This window comes from Myotis daubentonii, chromosome 15 (assembly GCF_963259705.1).
Source record: "Myotis daubentonii chromosome 15, mMyoDau2.1, whole genome shotgun sequence".
Classification (NCBI taxonomy): Eukaryota; Metazoa; Chordata; class Mammalia; order Chiroptera; family Vespertilionidae; genus Myotis; species Myotis daubentonii.
This window is the reverse complement of record NC_081854.1, coordinates 27,361,672-27,380,400: the sequence shown is the minus strand read 5'-3', so window position 1 is coordinate 27,380,400 and position 18,729 is coordinate 27,361,672. Positions and strand designations below refer to the sequence as shown.

The window sequence follows — 18,729 nt, the reverse complement described above, 5'->3', positions numbered from 1 at the left end:
TCATAGTCACATTGTTTTTTGATTCAGACTCTGACCTCATTCATTCATTGACCAAATATATATGGAATTCTTTGTATATGCCAAGCACTGTGCTGGACATTGGTGGTAAACAGAACAGACTCAGTCCTGCCTCCTTGGTGTTTAGAGTCCAGTGGGAAGTTAGTCTCAGCTAAAAGTCAAGGGATCCCTTTCACTTATACTTCACAGTCTTACCCAAGGTTTCCTCTATTCTTATAAACTTCTTCCTTCCTACACTGATTTCTTCCTTTTCTCACCTCCTGTAGTATCTGCTTTCGCTAGTGTACATGTTAAATATATTCATGTTCCCTATTTCATGCATTTTGTTTTGTATCACCAGCTATGTGGGAGCCTCTTGGCATTAGTGAATATGTATTCCACCAAAACACTTGCTCAGCATGGAGCCATAATGGGCTTGAAGTAAGTGCTTAGCATATGTTCATTAGGAGTACTTCCTTTAGCCTTCAGTGGCAACAAAGGCCCATCAGTGTGGCTAGCCCTTGATTGTTCATTACAAAGTTGAATGACCCTCTGCCTGCCATCAGAGGCCTTCTCATCAGCCTGTGCCTTCAAATCATATCATTTGGCTCCTTCAAAGGTAGAAATAGTGAGTGATCATTATTACATATACTAGTAGGAGATTTACCCCCAGGGATTAAACTCGTTTTTCAAAGTGGATGTCAATAGTATTTGTAGTAGCTTTCATGTAATGATTGGTTTTGGTCATTGTGCTCTGTTAGCATGAATCATTACATTTTTAGGGTGAGCATAAGCAAATCTGATAGCTTAATGAAAATGTATGTTTGATAGAAATACCAATTTTTAGGACTCTTTAAAAATAGCCATATACTGCCCTGGCCAGTGGGGCTCAGTGGTTACTGAGGGGTCACAGGTTCAAATTTCGGTCAAGAGCACATACCTGGATTGCAGGCTCCATCCCCAGCCCTGGTCACGGTGTGTGTGGGAGGCAACCAGTCAATGTATCTGTCTCCCTCTTCCCATTTTCCTTTCCTCCCTTCCTCCCTCCCTCCCTTTCATTCTCTGAAAAATCAATTAAAAAAATACCCTCATGTGAGAGACTAGAACCTTTCTCCAAACCCACCCCAATACATAGGGTTAGGAAACCAAAGAGCCAGAGAGGTTAACTCTCTAGATCAGCCGTGGGCAAACTACGGCCCGCGGGCCGGATCCAGCCCGTTTGAAATGAATAAAACTAAAAAAAAAAAAAAAGACCGTACCCTTTTATGTAATGATGTTTACTTTGAATTTATATTAGTTCACACAAACACTCCATCCATGCTTTTGTTCCGGCCCTCGGTCCAGTTTAAGAACCCATTGTGGCCCTCGAGTCAAAAAGTTTGCCCACCCCTGCTCTAGATCTAGGTACAAACTAATATATAAAGCCAAAACTCCCTCTCTTTGACTTCTAGCCCAATTTTCCTTAAGGATAATGTTAGAAACATAAACTTGTGTTAAGTTTGGTCTTATGGCGCTTTCTTCCCCTTTTTTGCGGGGCGGGGGGGGGGGGGGGCTGGGGAAGGGGGTTAGGCCAGGGATAATAAGAGGACAGCCAGCTCCTGGTTTGTATGCTGCTGCTAAGACATTAAGCCACCAGGAGGGATGAGACAGATTGCCTCCCATTTGAGTATGTGTTTCTTCAGGGAGCATCCAGAGACAATGGGGTATCCCAAATGACTCAGTATGGTTCTCTCTCTCCCTTTCACACTTTTTCCTCTCTGTCCCTCTTTCCATCTCTCCTCTTTCTTGCTTATTTTTCCTTTCAGAAAACCACAGCTTTTGGGCTCTTACAGGTCTGGATTAATCAGATAGCATTCTGAAAGATTTTTTAAAAATCGGAACATGTAAAGGTTGGCTATGGTGGGGGTGGCAGGATCATCTTCCTCGTAATTCTTTCTGCACCAACTTATACCATGCCTTATGTATTCTACTTTAACAACATTGTACAAATGCTTTGGTGTTGTATGCACAGATAAAGTTCGTCTTTAACATAGGAAATGTATATTTCTAACAGGATGACAATCAGCAGTATAAGCCAGATACATAGTAGCAACTAGTTCTGAGAAAAATGGAAGCCCCTGGCTCTGATACTGTGTGTGTACAAGACTTTAGTTTAAGATTAGTCTCACTAGAAAGTTAGAGGCCCCTTGAGATGTTTACTGTTTTTTCCCTAGTTGCTTATTTAAACTTCCCAGTCAATTCTCAGATTTTCAGAAACTTATTTCAAATTTAAAAGTTATCTTTTAAAATGAATTTCTAAATCATTTGCTTTCTACTAAGGGAATGACCCTTTGGAAAGAAATGTTATTTTACTGTCTGGATATGCTATTACTTAGTAAAGACATCAAAGACTTAGAGATTTTATTAATCTTTTTCCAAAGTACATCGTTGGTTGTACTTGATGAATTTGACTAGTAGTAGTATATTGAAGATTTAAGTTGTATCATTATTTTTAAAGGTAATTAGGATGGCAATCAAAGATAGCGGGGTATACCTGTATCTTGGGGGGGGTGGCTTCTTGCTGGGATTAGCCTACAACACCACTACTTTAACTAGAGCCTGGCTGGTGTGGCTCAGCACCAAGAGATTACCAGTTCATGCCCTGACCGGTTTGGCTCAGTGGATAGTGCGTCGGCCTGCAGACTCAAGGGTCCCAGGTTGGATTCCGATCAAGGGCACATGTACCTTGGTTGCGGGCACATAACCCAGTAGGGAGTGTGCAGGAGGCAGCTGATTGATATTTCTCTCTCATTGATGTTTCTAGCTCTCTATCCCTCTCGCTCTCCCTTCCTCTCTGTAAAAAATCAATAAAATATTTTTTTTTTAAAAAAAGAGTTCACCAGTTCAATTCCCAGTCAGGGCACATGCCCAGGTTGTGGGATAAGTCTCCAGTAGCGGTAGTTCAGGAGGCAGACAGTCAATGTTTCTATCTTGTCTCTCCCTCTTCTTTCATCTCTCTCTAAAATCAATAAAAACAACATTTTTTTAAATAAATAAACTCTACTACTGACTAGAAAATGTAGTTAACAAATAATGAGCTCCTGCTGGGGTTTGGAAGTAAAAAGTATTTTCTGGAAATCAGTGGTACAGATTTATATGTGAGAGTAAAGGGAGGATATATTTAAAGATAATGGAAAGTATATTTAAGCATATTAGAAAGAAATGGTTATTAATTAACCAATAATTTGAAACAGCTAATTTTTTTTTTCTTTTTTTAGAAAGACAACAAAGTTGCTGCATAGTCTACAAACAAGTCTTTGGAAATAGGTGAATTTCTAGCTCTTCAAGGTCCTAAGAATTGGTTTCAGCCTTTACCAAGAATGAAGAAGTGAATTTGCTGTATATTTGTCACCAGCACTGGGTTTTTTTGTTTGTTGGTTTGTTTATTTTTCTGCTTAATTTCAAAGATATGATGCAGTTATATTGGGGGGGAAGGGGCAGCTCATCTTTAAAAATGAGCATTAAATATATTTGAAATAGCAGAAGGTTAAGTAATTTCTTATGTGTAAACTAAAGCAGTACTTCAATGGGACTTACAAGTATTTTTTCATCACTGAAAGGATTTTTCTTATCAGTAAATTGTATTTGGCAATTATTGCAAGTTACCTGCAGTTAGGGCCGTGATACTGTGTTTCAAGCCACAGAAGGGTGTGTTTGTGCGTGTGTGTGTCTGTCTGTGTATCTTTTTCCCTTTCTTTTTGGAAATCCTGTAATATCCCTTTTGAGGTAGCTTATTTCATCAGTTAATTGGGGTGCTGGATGGTAGAGAATTTTGTCGGTCACCTATGTACACACAGTAAATACTGTTTCTTAGGCAAAGGTAACTTTTTTATATAGTTATAAAATTCCATTATATTCCATTGCCAAAGAAACATTAAGAACTTTGTATAGCTGTATAAAAAGCAACTAATTTTTTAAAGAATAAACATTTTAAAGTCAGCAAACATACTGTGTCCTTGCAGAAGTTGTGCTGAGGAACAGAGCTATGGGTGGGTCTTTTTTTTTTTTCCATAGCTTTCCAGGCTTAAGATTTTTGGTTTTGATTTTCTGTTTTAATGTTTAGAACACAAATGAAGATTTGATACATTCTTTTATTAAGGATAAATTACTCATGCTCATTGTAAGAATTTCATTTTATAGTAAATGGCATATCACAGGATTTGTCCAAATAATAGATATTTTCAGTATATGAATGTAAATAATCATAGATAACCATGTACTTAGCTGTATTTTCAAATATGTAAGTCCTCCCCTTTTTTTAAGACAGTAAAACTAGGCATCTGTTAACCTGTTCTTCCTGATAATGCCTGGAATTTTGTCGTGATAAGTTGACTCATTCCATTATATTTCAAGAGGATTCAGAGTGTTAGAAATTATTTTGGCAACTTATCAGATATCGTAACACTGGTCCTTGGGCCTATGATTCACAAATAACTCAATATAGAGTTCATTGCTAACTATAAATTACTAGTAAATCTTTTTGATATTTTAAGCTATACTGGGGGGGGAAATCTGGCCACCTTTGTGTTTTATGAAGGCCATGGAATAAAGGGATCCAAAGATTTAAATATTCTTATCTCTCTTGATTTTGTTAACTTTCTCCTTCAGCTATTCAGTAGTGATAAAGATGTGGAAAACTGCACAGTAGAATTAGAATATTTAAAGATGGTTGATATTTTTAATTTTATATCTTTTGTATAGCTCTACAAGAAGATGTTTTGTAATTTGGTTTAAGTTTCAGTACTTGACAGCCATAATTTAGATAATATTGTTTAATACTGTTTGTTTGCATGTTAACAACAAAACCTTTTGGAGGACCCATAAATCATGATATTGAACACATTTCTGAGGCATTCTTAACATCAAAGCAAGTGCTATGGCAGTACTTATAGACTGTTTGAGATGTCCTGGGCCTATTTCGAGAAGAAAAACTGTAAATACCAGTTCTACATGCTCTAAAAATATGAATTCATGCATTTCCAAGCCCTCTGGGTCACTGACTAGGGCATTTGGTGCCCCAATAACTGGCAGCATGGCATACCTGCAGTGCACCTTACAATATTAAAGCAAGGATTTTATTCTAAGACAGAATAAAACTCTTCAATAAAAAATGTTCGTCAAAGTTCTTTCTCTTTAAACAGTAATGTTTTCTTACAATAGAAAGATAAAGGCATCTTTAAAATGTCAGAACGGAATTATGGTCATGTTTATATTCCCTAAAAGAACTAAATTATTTTCTCTCTAAGATTTATTTATTGTTGTAGGTGTTTAGGTAAAGGAACAAGCCCCCTTCTCCCCCTCTAGAGTGGAGACCACACCTAAGTTCAAATCTGCGACATGAGGAGACAGCCAAGTGGAAAACCTCAGGCTAGAATGTGACCAGGCAGGTGCAAATGAGGAGAGAGGGAAGGGCTGGCTCCTCCTAAATTCACGTATTGGATAGACCTTTTTCCCCTCCAAAATTGGAACTTAATGTAAGGGGTAGAAAGATAGGTCAGGAATGTTAATCCAGCTCAATGGCTCTTAATCAGAGTCTTAACTGACATCCTAGGAGTAATTAGGAAAGTGAAGAAATGTGTTTTGGGCTGTCCCAATGACTAGGAACAATTGGCATTTAAGAGTCAGGGTCAGGGATGGTAAATGTCCTACACTATTCTGGACAGTGCCACATAATCATTTATCCAGCCCAAAATACAGCAGTGGCCCTTCCACTTTGAGAAATACTAGCTGAACTCCCTCCACGTGGGAAGACAATGAGTGGGGAATTCAGTTCCTCCCTGCCCCCAGAACTAACTTTATACATGGGACATGAAAGGACAAGTATAAAGGGACTTTACTCCCAGTAGCAGTGTCAGCATTTAGGGAACCCATTGTCATGGTAGGAGTTACCACTCCATCCAGTTCCCTCTCTGTTGGTTCACAAATCTCTTATCAGAATCTCCTGAGAAGCACTCTTAAAGTCCAAATTTCCATGTTCCACACCTGGAGACTCTCGTTCTGAAGTTTTATAGTGGAGCCTAGGAATCAGTCTTGGTTCCATAGGTAGTTTTAATCAGCCAGGCTTAGAAAAAGTTTTAAAACATCACAGCTGGCTCATTTAATCTAGCCCCCTCCTTTAAGGGCTTTGATGAAGTTTTCTCAGTAAGATTATTTTTTCATTTCCCCATCCTTCCAAATCTGGTGTATCCAGGTTGTGACTAGGGCAGCCGTGGGCAAACTACGGCCCGCTGGCCAGATCCGGCCCGTTTGAAATGAATAAAACTTAAAAAAAAAAAAGACTGTACCCTTTTATGTAATGATGTTTACTTTGAATTTATATTAGTTCACACAAACACTCCATCCATGCCTTTGTTCCGGCCCTCCGGTCCAGTTTAAGAACCCATTGTGGCCAAAACCGGTTTGGCTCAGTGGATAGAGCGTCAGCCTGCGGACTGAAAGGTCCCAGGTTTGATTCCGGTCAAGGGCATGTACCTGGGTTGCGGGCACATCCCCAGTAGGGGGTGTGCGGGAGGCAGCTGATCGATGTTTCTCTCTAATTGATGTTTCTAGCTCTCTATCTCTCTCCCTTCCTCTCTGTGAAAAATCAATAAAATATTTTAGAAAAAAAAAAGAACCCATTGTGGCCCTCGAGTCAAAAAGTTTGCCCACCCCTGGACTAGGGCATGAGAGAGGGAAAGGACCAAGTGTGTGTGTGTGTGTGTGTGTGTGTGTGTGTGTGTGTGTGTTGGGGCCGGGGGGGGGGGGGGGGCGCGCTACGGACATTTCTGCAGGACAGAATCTTTCCTCCAAGGTTAGGCTGCTTTGAGTACCAAGACTTGAGTATTTTGTTCCTAGCATACAGGAAATGAATGTGTGTTGTGTCTCAGATTTACATGGCTGTTGTCCCTGTTTCTGGGTTATCTGCCTGAAAGAAGCTTCTGTAAGCACCAGTGCTAATAGATGTAATCATGTCTGAATTCAGTGTTGCAAGATACCCCTGCCCTCTTAGTTTAGCAGTGGTTCTCAACCTTCTGGCCCTTTAAATACAGTTCCTCATGTTGTAACCCAACCATAAAATTATTTTCGTTGCTACTTCATAACTGTAATGTTGCTACTGTTGTGAATCGTAATGTAAATATCTGATATGCAGGATGGTCTTAGGCGACCCCTGTAAAAGGGTCGTTCGACCCCCAAAGGGGTCGCGACCCACAGGTTGAGAACCTCTGGGTTAGAGACTGTAAGCCGTTTTTAAACTGAGTGGGGAGAGTGTCACAATCATGAGTGATCTCTTAAAGGAGCTTAGTGATCTCTTCAGTTTGCTTAGTATACCTGTTTTGAGTGTGTTTTTACAGGATGACAAGTATTAATACAATTGGACTAAAGTTTAGGGAAGTAAAATAGCACCATTAATCCCTGAATGTGAGGATGCTAAATGGGGATTTGCTCAGAGCAGGCTGCCTTAGCTTCTTGCAAGATGGAGATACAGGGACAACTTCTTAAAAGAGGTATCCCATGAGTAGGAGTTGATCAAGTGAGGGAAGTAAGGGAAAATGTAGCTTTAAGCAGCAGAGGCCAGCGACAGCCAGACAGCCAGCCAGTGTGTGCACTGGGAAGCTAGAGGTACAGGTCCCAGTCCCTACTCTTATAATCCCAGCCTTCTGAGGAGGGGTGATGCAAAGTTCATATCCTGTTTTTCAGAACCACTGTTAAAAGCAAGCTTCTGGTTTGGGGACATTTATAAATCTAGCTATGAGAGCACGTGGTAAAACTATGAATCTAATGTGGTTTCTGTTCTCAGTGATGGTGCATAGCTGAAGCCAGTGGTATGTGTGTCCTTTAAATTCCAGCTGTCTTCATATTTAATTAACTTGGCTGACTGATATAATGTTCTCAGGTTTAGCTCATAAACATACCAAAATAAACCTGAATCTGATTCCAGTTTATAATGAATGTTGGTTTTAAGGAAATGCTTTAAAATGCACTGATGTCCAATGTTGTGGTTTATAAAGAAAGAAAGCAGCTCTGTGAGACCAAAGCATATTTTAATTCAATAATAAGGCTTTCTTAGAGTGATTCATACTTTAGGTGCACAGAAAAAACTGAGAACAGCCAGCAAAAGAGCTCATGGCCCAGAAACCCTTGCCTTTGCCTCCAGACTTGAAGAGCAGTCTGGGAGTGGAAGGGGAAGAGAGCAAAGAATGCTAATCTTGAGGGGGTGTGAGAAGCCTGGGCCCAGACAAGATTGTACTGATTGTAAATGGTTTATTGTCATCCCATTACAGAGGACAGGAACAGATGTCTGTGTGCCTCTATAATCCTGGTACTCACCTAATTCTGGTAATCCTTGGGTATTAGTCTCACACAGGATTGATGAGAATGCAAATCCCACCATTGCAATTCAGGATTTTGCTTGTGCTGAAATTGTTCTATAAATTCTTTTATGAGTTGGTTGAGTGATGGTTATCCCTTGCTCCATTCCCCAGTGTTTAATAGCATTTCTTTGTCCCAAAATCTTATATGTTGCAGCTCATAAAATGCAAGTAGTTATAGTTTTGTTTTTTTTTGTAAATTAATACATTGTAAAAAGAATATGGGAAGTACTGAGGACGGTTTTTAAAAATAGGTAAAAGAAAAGAAAATATCATCTACAATTCCACTGCCAAGAGCTAACCATTGTTAACACTATTTGAGTGTATATTCTGCCTGGCATTGTTCTGTACAGCCATGTACTTTTCAACAAAAATGGATTCATGGTAAATGTACTGTTGTAAAATATGTACTTGCTTTTTTTCACATATATTGAGTATCCCTTTTGTTTTAAAGTATATGCACACCGAAATCATGTGCATAATAATCATGATTACCGATGTAACAAGCATCCAGATTAGGAATCCGAATATTAACAGTACCCCTATTAGCCCACACACACACACAGCTGCCTTTCAGTAACCCCTTGCATCTTCAAGAATTACTACTGTCCTGACTTCTAACAGGATGAATTGCTTTTGCTTGTTTTTCATTCTTTATATAAACGGAATTATATAATATATACTTTATCTATGCTTAGCTTCTTTGCTCAACATTGTGTTTATGAGTTGAACATATTGTTGCATTTGGTTGTGAAGTATTTTCATTGCAGTGTAATATTCCATTGTGTCAGTAGACTACAATTTATCCATTCTGATGATGCCACATTTGGATAATTTCTATATTTGGCTATTAAAATAATGCTGGCAATGTCTTTCCCTCTGCAAAAGAAGCCAAAGCTAAAGTGGGTGAGAGGAACATTGGTTTACACTTCTTGAGGACTTAGAATATGGTGAAAGATAGTAGTGCCCAGCTGTGATACCACTCTACACCAGTGTGCTCAGCAAGTAATTCATTACCATAAGGTACCAGAAAACCCTGCTGTACTGTCAATGTAGACAGATGTGTACATTAGAGCAGATTCAGGGTTAATCCTCTATGTTCTTAGCCTTTGACCTCTAAGAACAGTTCCACATTTAGGCACAGTGAACCACTCTTATAAGTCCAGGAAATGATGGAAATATTCCCATCACCAGCTTTCCCCAATGATGGCATTGGAGTATTTCTTGCCCTACAAACCTATGTTCAGGATGTGGGCTTGATGTCTTTGCTCTCTTCCCTCTCCTGATAAAACCTCTATTACTCTGTTGAGGCTCATATAGCCCTCTCACTCTCCTGATTTGATCATTTAATGACCTAATTACTGCCCATTATCTTGAAAAACCTGGTAACTGCTTGCCTCTTACTCTATGCTTCTATTCTTCCAAATGACTTCAGCTTTTGTGTGGTTTACACATCTGTCTTGGGAATCCCCAAGTAACCATACTCATGGTTATGATTTCTTACAGCAAAAATATACAAAGCAAATTTAGCAAATGGAAAAGATGAATTGGCAAAGTCTGGGAGAAACCAGGCTCAAACTTTCAGAGGGAATTTTGAAAGGAGTCACACAGGATGTGCTGTTTAGGCACAGTGAGCCACTCTTATAAGTTCTGGAAATGGTGGAAAAACTGAAATCCAGGTTTCCAGATGTCAACCAAGGGCCGAACTTGTAAGCAGGCCTGGTAAATGATAGCAGTCAAGCTTGCTATGTTAACTCTTCAAACCCAACTGGTTCTTTTTTTTCTTTTTTTTCCACCCTGGTTCTTGATCCTGATCCTGTGGCTTTTTCTTTCATCCCCTTCCATTCCATCCAAAGCTGTGGATATACCTGGACCTTGTCCACCAACCTCATCTGAATCATGGATTTAGACACTCCACACTTGGATCTTCCAATTGGCTTGCTCAAGAAATAACTTTTCTTTTAAATTTTATTTATTAAATTGATTGAGGTGACTTTGGTCAACATGAACACATAGGTTTCATGTGTGAGTTTCTGTTACAAGATCTGTGTATTGTACTGTGTGCCCATCTCCCAAAGTCAAATTTTCTCTTGTCACCTCATATTAAAACCCCTTTCTCTCCCACCCCCTTCCCTCTGGCAGCTACCATCTGCTGTTTCTGTTCATAAGTTTCCGTTTTATATCCCACATATGAATGAAATCATATGGGTCTTAGCTTTTTCTGTCTGACTTATTTCACTTAGCATAGTGTTCTCAAGGTCCATCCATGTTGTTGCAAATGGTGCTATTTCTTCCTTTCTTATGGCTGAGTAGTATCCCATCGAGTATATGTACCACATCTTCTTTATCCAGTCCTCTATCATGGGACACTTTGGTTGTTTTCATGTCTTGGCCACCGTGAATAATGCTGCAATGAACATAGGGGTGCACATAGCTTTGTGAATACATGATTTCAAGTTTTTCAGGTATATACTCAGGAGTGGGATTGCTGGGTCATATGGTAGCTCTATGTATTCTTAATTTTTTGAGGAATTACCAGACTGCTTTCCATAGTACAGTCTGCATTCCCACCAGCAGTAAATAAGGGTTCCCTTTTTTTCACAATCTCCCCAACACTTGTTATTGTTTGTTTTGATAATGGCCACTCTAACAGGTATAAGGTGGTATCTAATTGTAGTTTTGATTTGCATTTCCCTAATTGCCAGTGAGATTGAACATCTTTTCATATACCTATTGGCTGTTGTATGTCTTCTTGGGAGAAGTGTATTTTCAGGTCCTCTGCCCACTTTTTGATTGAGTTGTTTCTTTGGTGTTGAGGTTTATGAGTTCTTTATATATTTTGGAAAATGAAACCTGTGTTAGAGCTACTATTTGCAAATATCACCTCCCATCTGGTTGACTACCTATTTGTTTTATTGTCCATTTCTTTTGCTGTGCAGAAGAAGCTCTTCAGTTTGATATAGACCCATTCATTTATTTTTGCCTTTACTTCCCTTGCCTTTGGGAGCAAGTCCATAAAATGTTCTCTATGACCCAGGTCCATAAGTTTTATACCTATATTTTTTTCTATGTAACTTATTGTTTCAGGTCTTATATTTAGGTCTTTAATCCACTTTGAAATAATTTTTGTACCTGGGGACAAACTGTAATCTAGTTTCATTCGTTTGCATGTGGCTTTCCAGTTTTCCCAGCACCATTTATTGAAGAGACTATCTTTACTCAAATGTGCATTTCTGTGCTCCTTTGTCAAAAATTATCTGTCCAGCCGAAACCGGTTTGGCTCGGTGGATGGAGCGTCGGCCTGCGGACTGAAAGGTCCCAGGTTCGATTCCGGTCAAGGGCATGTACCTGGGTTGCGGGCATATCCCCAGTGGGAGATGTGCAGGAGGCAGCTGATCGATGTTTCTCTCTCATCGATGTTTCTGACTATCTCTCTCCCTTCCTCTCTGTAAAAAATCAATAAAATATATTTTTTTAAAAAAATTATCTGTCCATATATGTGTGGTTTTATAGGTAGGTTCTCTATTCTATTCCATTGATCTGTGTGTCTGTTTTTCTGCCAATACCATGCTGTTTTAATTATTGTAGCTCTGTAGTATAATTTGAAGTCAGATAACGTGATACCTTCAACTTTGTTCTTTTTTCTGAGGATTGCTTTGGCTATTCAGGGTCTTTTGTGGTTACATACAAATCTGATGATTTCTCATTTTATTTCTTTGAAAAAATGACATTTTTTAAATCCCCATTGCATTAAAATCTGGGTAATATGGCCATTTTAACTATGTTGATTCTTCCAATCCATGAACATGGGATATTTTTCTATTTTCTGGTGTCTTTTTCAATCTCTTTTAATAATGCTTTGTAGCCGAAACCGGTTTGGCTCAGTGGATAGAGCGTCGGCTTGCAGACTGAAGGGTCCCAGGTTCGATTCTGGTTAAGGGCATGTGCCTGGGTTGCGGGCACATCCCCAATGGGGGATGTGCAGGAGGCAGCTGATCGATGTCTCTCTCATTGATGTTTCTAGCTCTCTATCTCTCTCCCTTCCTCTCTGTAAAAAATCAATGAAATATATTTAAAAAATAAAAATAAAAAAATAATGCTTTGTAAATTTCATTATATAGGTCTTTCACATTCTTTGTTAAGTTTATTCCTAGGTATTTTTTTCTTTTAGTTGCTATTGCAAAAGGAATTGTTTTTTCCATTTCTTTTTCTAAAGTTTTGTTGTTAGTATACAGGAAGGCAGTGGATTTTTGCGCATTGATTTTGTATCTGCAACTTGACTGTATTTATTTATTATTTCTAATAGTTTAGTAGAGTCTGTAGGGTTTTCTATATACAGCATCATGTCTTTGGCAGAAAGTGACAGTTTAACTTCTTCCTTCCCTATTTTGATGCCTTTTATTTCTTTCTCTTATTGCTCAGGCTAGGATTTCCAGCACTATCCTCCTATATAATAAAAGCCTAATATGCAAATTGACCAAACAGCGGAACGACTGATCACTATGATGCTCACTGACCACCAGGGGGCAGACGCTCAACACGGGAGCTGCCCCCAGACCCCGACCTGCAGTGGCAGTGGGGGGGCTGGCAAGTGGGCGGCACCAGGCCAGCCAAGGCAGGTTCCATTGGGGTCCCCCGATCACCCCCGCCAGTCACCCTGCAGGTCAGCCCTGATTGCCGGCCAGGCCTAGGGACCCTACCCATTCGGGCCCTGAGTGTTGAATAAGAATGGTAAGAGAGGATATCCTTGACTTGTTCCTGATCTTAGGGGAAAACCTTTCAGTTTTTCGCCATTGAGAATGATATTAGCTGAGGGCTTATCATATATGGATGGTCTTTATTATGTTGAGGTACTTTCCTTCTATTCCTATTTTATTGGTGTTTTAATCATAAATGGATGTTGTATCTTATCAAAGGCTTTTTCTGCATCTATTGATAAGATCATATGATTTTTTTCTTTTCTTTTGTTAATGTGGTGTATTACCACATTGCAAATGTTGAGCCATCCTTATGCCCCTGGAATGAATCCCACTTGATCGTGATGTATTATTTTTTGGCTGTACTATTGTATTCAATTTGCTAGTGTTTTGTTTAGGATTTTTGCATCAGAGATATTGGTCTATAGTTTTCTTTTTGTGTGTTATCTTTGCCAGGTTTTGGTGTCCGGGTTATATTGGCCTCATAGAATGTCTTAGGAAGTATTGCCTCTTCTTCAATTTTTTGGAAGAGTTTGAGAAGGATAGGTTTTTAATCTTTGTAAGCTTGGTAGATTTCACAGGTGAAGCCATCTGGTCTAGGACTTTTATTTTTGGGGAGGTTTTGATGGTTTTAATTTCCTCACTGCTAATCGGTCTATTTAGATTTTCCAATTCTTCATGATTTAGTATATTTCTAGGAACTTACCCATTTCTTCTAGGTTATTGAATTTGGTGGCATAAAGTCTTTCATAATATTCTAGTATAATCCTTTGTAAATCTGTAGTGACTTTTCTCTCATTTCTGATTTTGTTTATATGGGTCTTTTTAAAAAATATTTTTATATTGATTTCAGAGAGGAAGGGAGTGGGGAGAGAGAGAGATCAATGAGGTGAGAGAATCATTGATGGGCTGCCTCCTGCATGCCCCACACAAGGGAATCGAGCCCACACCCAGGCATGTGCCCTGACCAGGCACCATGACCTCCTGGTTCATAGGTTGATGGGCTGTTTATATGGGTCTTTTCCTTTTTTTCCTTAGTGAGTCTAGCCAGGAGTTTGTCAATTTTTAAAAATCTTTTCAAAGAACCAGCTCTTTGCTTTATTGATTTTTTGATATAGTCTTGTTGTTCTCTATATCATTTAATTCTCTAGTTTTTATTATTTCCTTTCTTCTGCTGACTTTGGGTTACTTTTGTCTTTTTCTAGTATTTTAAGATGTGATGTTAGGTTGTTTACTTGGGTTTTTTCTTGTTTCTTGAGGCCTGTAATTGATATAGACTCCCATCTTATGGCTTTTGCTGCATCGCAGAGGTTTTGATATGTTGTGTTATCATTCTCATTTGTCTCTATATATATATTTTGATCTTGTCTTTTATTCTTTGATCAAGTCATTTTACAGCAGTATCTTATTTAATCTCCATGCATTAGTGTTTTTTTACTTGCTTTTTGCAGTTGATTTTTAATTTCAAGGCGTCATAGTCAGAAAATATGCTTGGTATAATTTCAATCTTTTTGAGCTTGTTGAGTCTAGTTTTGTGATTCAGTATATGGTCTGTCCCTAAGAGTGTTCCATGTGCTCTGGAGAAAAATGTATAATCTGATGTTCTGGGATGAAATGTTCTGTAAATGTCAGCTATATCCATTTAGTCTGGTGTATCATTTAAGGCTGATGTTTCGCCGAAACCGGTTTGGCTCAGTAGATAGAGCGTCGGCCTGCAGACTGAAAGGTCGCAGGTTCGATTCCGGTCAAGGGCATGTACCTTGGTTGCGGGCACATCCCCAGTGGGGAGTGTGCAGGAGGCAGCTGATCGATGTTTCTAATTCTCTATCTCTCTCCTTTCCTCTCTGTAAAAACTCAATAAAATAAATTAAAAAAAAAAAAGGCTGATGTTTCTTTATTGATTTTCTATTTGGTTGATCTGTCTAGAGCTGTGAATGGACTATTAAGGTCTCCAACTATGATTGTGTTTTGATCTGTTTCTCCTTTTAGTTCTGTGAGTAGCTGCTCCCTGGTTGGGTGCATATATATTAAGAAGTGTTGCCTGGCCGGTGAGGCTCAGTGTTGGAGCATCGACTTATGAACTAGAAAGTGAAGGTTTGATTCACAGTCAGGGCACATGTCCAGGTTGCCGGCTCAGCCCCCAGTGTGGGGTGTGCCTGGAGGCAGCTGGTCTATGATTCACTGTCATCATTAATGTCTGTCTATCTCCCTCTCCTTTCCTCTCTGAAATCAATAAAAATATTTTTTTAAAAGAAGTGTTATGTTTTCTTGATTTAGTGTTCCCTTTATCATTATAAAGTGTCCATCTTTTTCTCTTGTTATCTTTGTTATCTAGCAATCTCTTTTGCCAGATTTAAGTATGGCTACGTCTGCTTTTTTGTGGATATTATTTGCTTGGAGAATCATTTTCCACCCTTTTACTTTGAATCTACCTTTGTCTTTGCTGTTTAGATGTGTCTCTTGTATGCAGCATATGGTTGGGTTTTGTTTTTTAATCCCTTCTTGCTACTCTGTGCCTTTTTACTGGTGAATTTATAGACCATTTACATTTAGGGTAGTTATTGATGTATGAGGATTTCCTATGGCCATTTTATCTTTTGTTTTTTGGTATTCTGTGCCTCCTTTATGCTTCTGTCTGTTGTTTTGGGGTTTGGGGGTTTTTTTATGGTCTTCCCTACATCTTTCCTCTTTTTTTAAGTTATATGTCCTGTTTTGGAGATTTTTGAGTGTGGTTAAAATTAGGTTTATAAAAAGTGAAATTGCATATGTATCATGGTTTTTTCCCTTTTGAGTGCATCTGATCTTCATTTTCCTTTGCCATTTCAGACTTTTCCCCTTGTATGTTTTTGTTGTCATAGATTATCCCTGTTTATGCTGTAAGTTTTTTCGTGCTCTTACTCCTATTGTTGTTACCTTATGTTCTTTGTTTCAGATAGAATAACAACTCCCTTGAGTATTTCCTGCAGTGGAGGTTTTCTGGTGATAAAATCCCTCAGCTTTTGTATGTCTGGGGATGTCCTTATTTCTCCTTCATATTTAAAGGATAATTTGCTGGATATATTTGTGGCTGGTAATTTCTCTCATTTGAATATTTGGTTCCACTCTCTTCTGGTTTGTAGATTTTCTTCTGAGAAGTTGGATGAAATTCTGATGGATTTTCCTTTGTAGGTCACTTCCTTCTTTTCCCTGGCTACTTTGAGAATTATTTCTTTGTCATTAATTTTTGACAGCTTCATTACCAAGTGTCTTGGAGAGGGCCATTTTGGATTGGTTTGTTTTTTAGATTCAAGGATCTAGTTCTTTCTATAGATATGGGAAGTTCTCATTCACTATTTGTTTTAATAGAATCTCCATTTCTTGCTCCCTCTCTTCCTCCTTCGTAATGCCTATGATTCTGCTATTACTTTTTCTGGTTCAGTTAGAGAGGTCTTTAGAGCTCTTTCATTTTTCTTTATTCTTGGGTCTCTCTTCTTCCCTCTGCATCATTTCTTAATTCTTACCTTCAATATCACTAGTTCTTTCCACTAACTTATTGGTTCTGTTTTCTAGGCTCAACAGTTTACTCTGATCTCCTTAATTGCCTGCTTCATTTACAGGAGTTCTGATATGTTTTTTTTAAAGTTTCGATCTCCTTAGAAAAATATTCATTTTGTTCATTGATTTGTTTTCTGAGTGCACTGAATTGCCTGTCAGTATTTTCTCACATCTAGTTGAGTATTTTCAGAACTGCAATGTTAAAATCTCTGTCATTTATATCACATAATTCCATTTGTTCCAGCCTACTATCTGGGGATTTTTCGTTATCTTTCTGGTCATTGTCGTTACTCTGGTTCTTCATGGTATTTTCTGTCCTCCTTTGTTTTTGCATTTATCTCTGAGGAGGTCTTTCTACTATGCTTCAGTAGATGGTGTTGAATTGCATGATTCTTACCTCTGTGGCCTCGCTTTTTTGAGCCTCTGTGGCTTCCATAAGATAGTACAAGTCTCTGCTGCTTGAGGGTGGAGTTTGTTTTGCCCCTACCTAATGGCTACCCCTAACCTCCACAGTTCCAGCCGAAGCACCCCTCCTGGGGTTCAATCACTGAGGGAAATGCTCTTGGTTTATACATAATATGCTCCTGGAGCAACTCCAAGGGCAACGGGAGGTGAGTTTTGGGAATCTAATCAGCAGCAGGGCTCTGTGATTTCCTTTCTTTGTCTGAAACACCACCGCCAGGCCCAGCAGTGGGGAGCTGCTTGGGCGGGCATTTGCTGACTCTGTTCACTCTTGCTGCTTGCTCACATGACTCAGACCCTATTCGCAGCGTGCCCACAACTCAGTGTCCTCTCTTGCTGCTCACAGGTTGCCTTGTGGTGCTGCCATCCACAGCTCTCTGTTCCTCCCAGCCTAAGGAAATGCCTGCTACCACAGCCAGCTTTCTCCCCTTTCCTGGCCAGGCTGGCAGTTTCCAGCTGCACTGGAGACCACCTGCGCTGCAGGGCTGTGTCTGTAGCCATATCTGTGTTTTCCTCACTTCTTGTCTCCCCGTTATCCCAGGAAGCCCGCCTTTCCGTGTTTTAGTGTGCAGGTCTCCAGCATGCATCTGTGTTGAGCATGGACTTCTTTATTGAACTATACATAGATGGTTAACTTGTTGAAATATCGGGAGTAGGAAACGACGCGCACTTACATAGCCATTCCTCTGGCATCACTCATTTCGTCAAGAAACAACTTTTTGCCCAGCCAATTTGGCTCAGTCGTTGAGTGTGGACCTATGAACCAGGAGGTCATGGTTGGATTCCCAGTCAGGGCACATGCCTGGGTTGCCTGCTCAATCCCCAGTATTGGGGTGTGCAGGAGGCAGCTGATTGGTGATTATCTCTCATAGTTGATTTTTCTATCTCCCTCTCACTTCCTCTCTCTGAAATCAATAAAAATATTTTTTTAAGAAAACGGAGAAAGAACTTTTTAAAAACAGTGCTCTCTACTTTGCATTCATAAGCTCTCTCTTTTACTTTCCCCAACACCATCTCCAATCAGCCTAGACTCCATGATCCTTCATCTATCTTGCAAATAATCTAAACTTCCTCGCTCCTCTTTTTCTCTTTTTTTTCTTTTTTTTAAGATATGTTTTTGTTGATTTCAGAGAGAAGAAGGGCGAGGGAAAGAGATAGAAATATCAATGATGAGAGAGAGTCATCAATTATTTTTTTTTAAAATATATTTTATTGATTTTTTACAGAGAGGAAGGGAGAGAGATAGAGAGTTAGAAACATCGATGAGAGAGAAACATCGATTAGCTGCCTCCTGCACATCTCCCACTGGGAATGTGCCCGCAACCCAGGTACATGCCCTTGACCGGAATCGAACCCGGGACCCTTCAGTCCGCAGGCTGACGCTCTATCCACTGAGCCAAACCGGTTTCGGCGAGTCATCAATTATTTTTTTTTAAATATATTTTATTGATTTTTTACAGAGAGGAAGGGAGAGAGATAGAGAGTTAGAAACATCGATGAGAGAGAAACATCGATCAGCTGCCTCCTGCACATCTCCCACTGGGGATATGCCCGCAACCCAGGTACATGCCCTTGACCGGAATCGAACCTGGGACCTTCCAGTCCGCAGGCCGACGCTCTATCCACTGAGCCAAACCGGTTTCGGCGAGTCA

The 18,729-nt window shown here is 39.5% G+C and overlaps 1 protein-coding gene across 2 annotated transcripts in view; it reads left to right on the top strand.

Annotated features, from left to right (window-relative positions):
- The window catches only part of LSM14A (LSM14A mRNA processing body assembly factor), an 83,393-nt gene extending 78,515 nt beyond the window's left edge, over positions 1-4,878 (top strand). For both annotated transcript variants that reach the window (XM_059666975.1, XM_059666976.1), the window contains one exon: positions 3,255-4,878. In XM_059666975.1, the coding sequence (XP_059522958.1) occupies positions 3,255-3,278 (24 nt within the window). In that variant the 3' untranslated portion in view covers positions 3,279-4,878. The remainder of the gene's footprint in view (positions 1-3,254) is intronic.
- Positions 4,879-18,729: the final 13,851 nt, after the last annotated feature.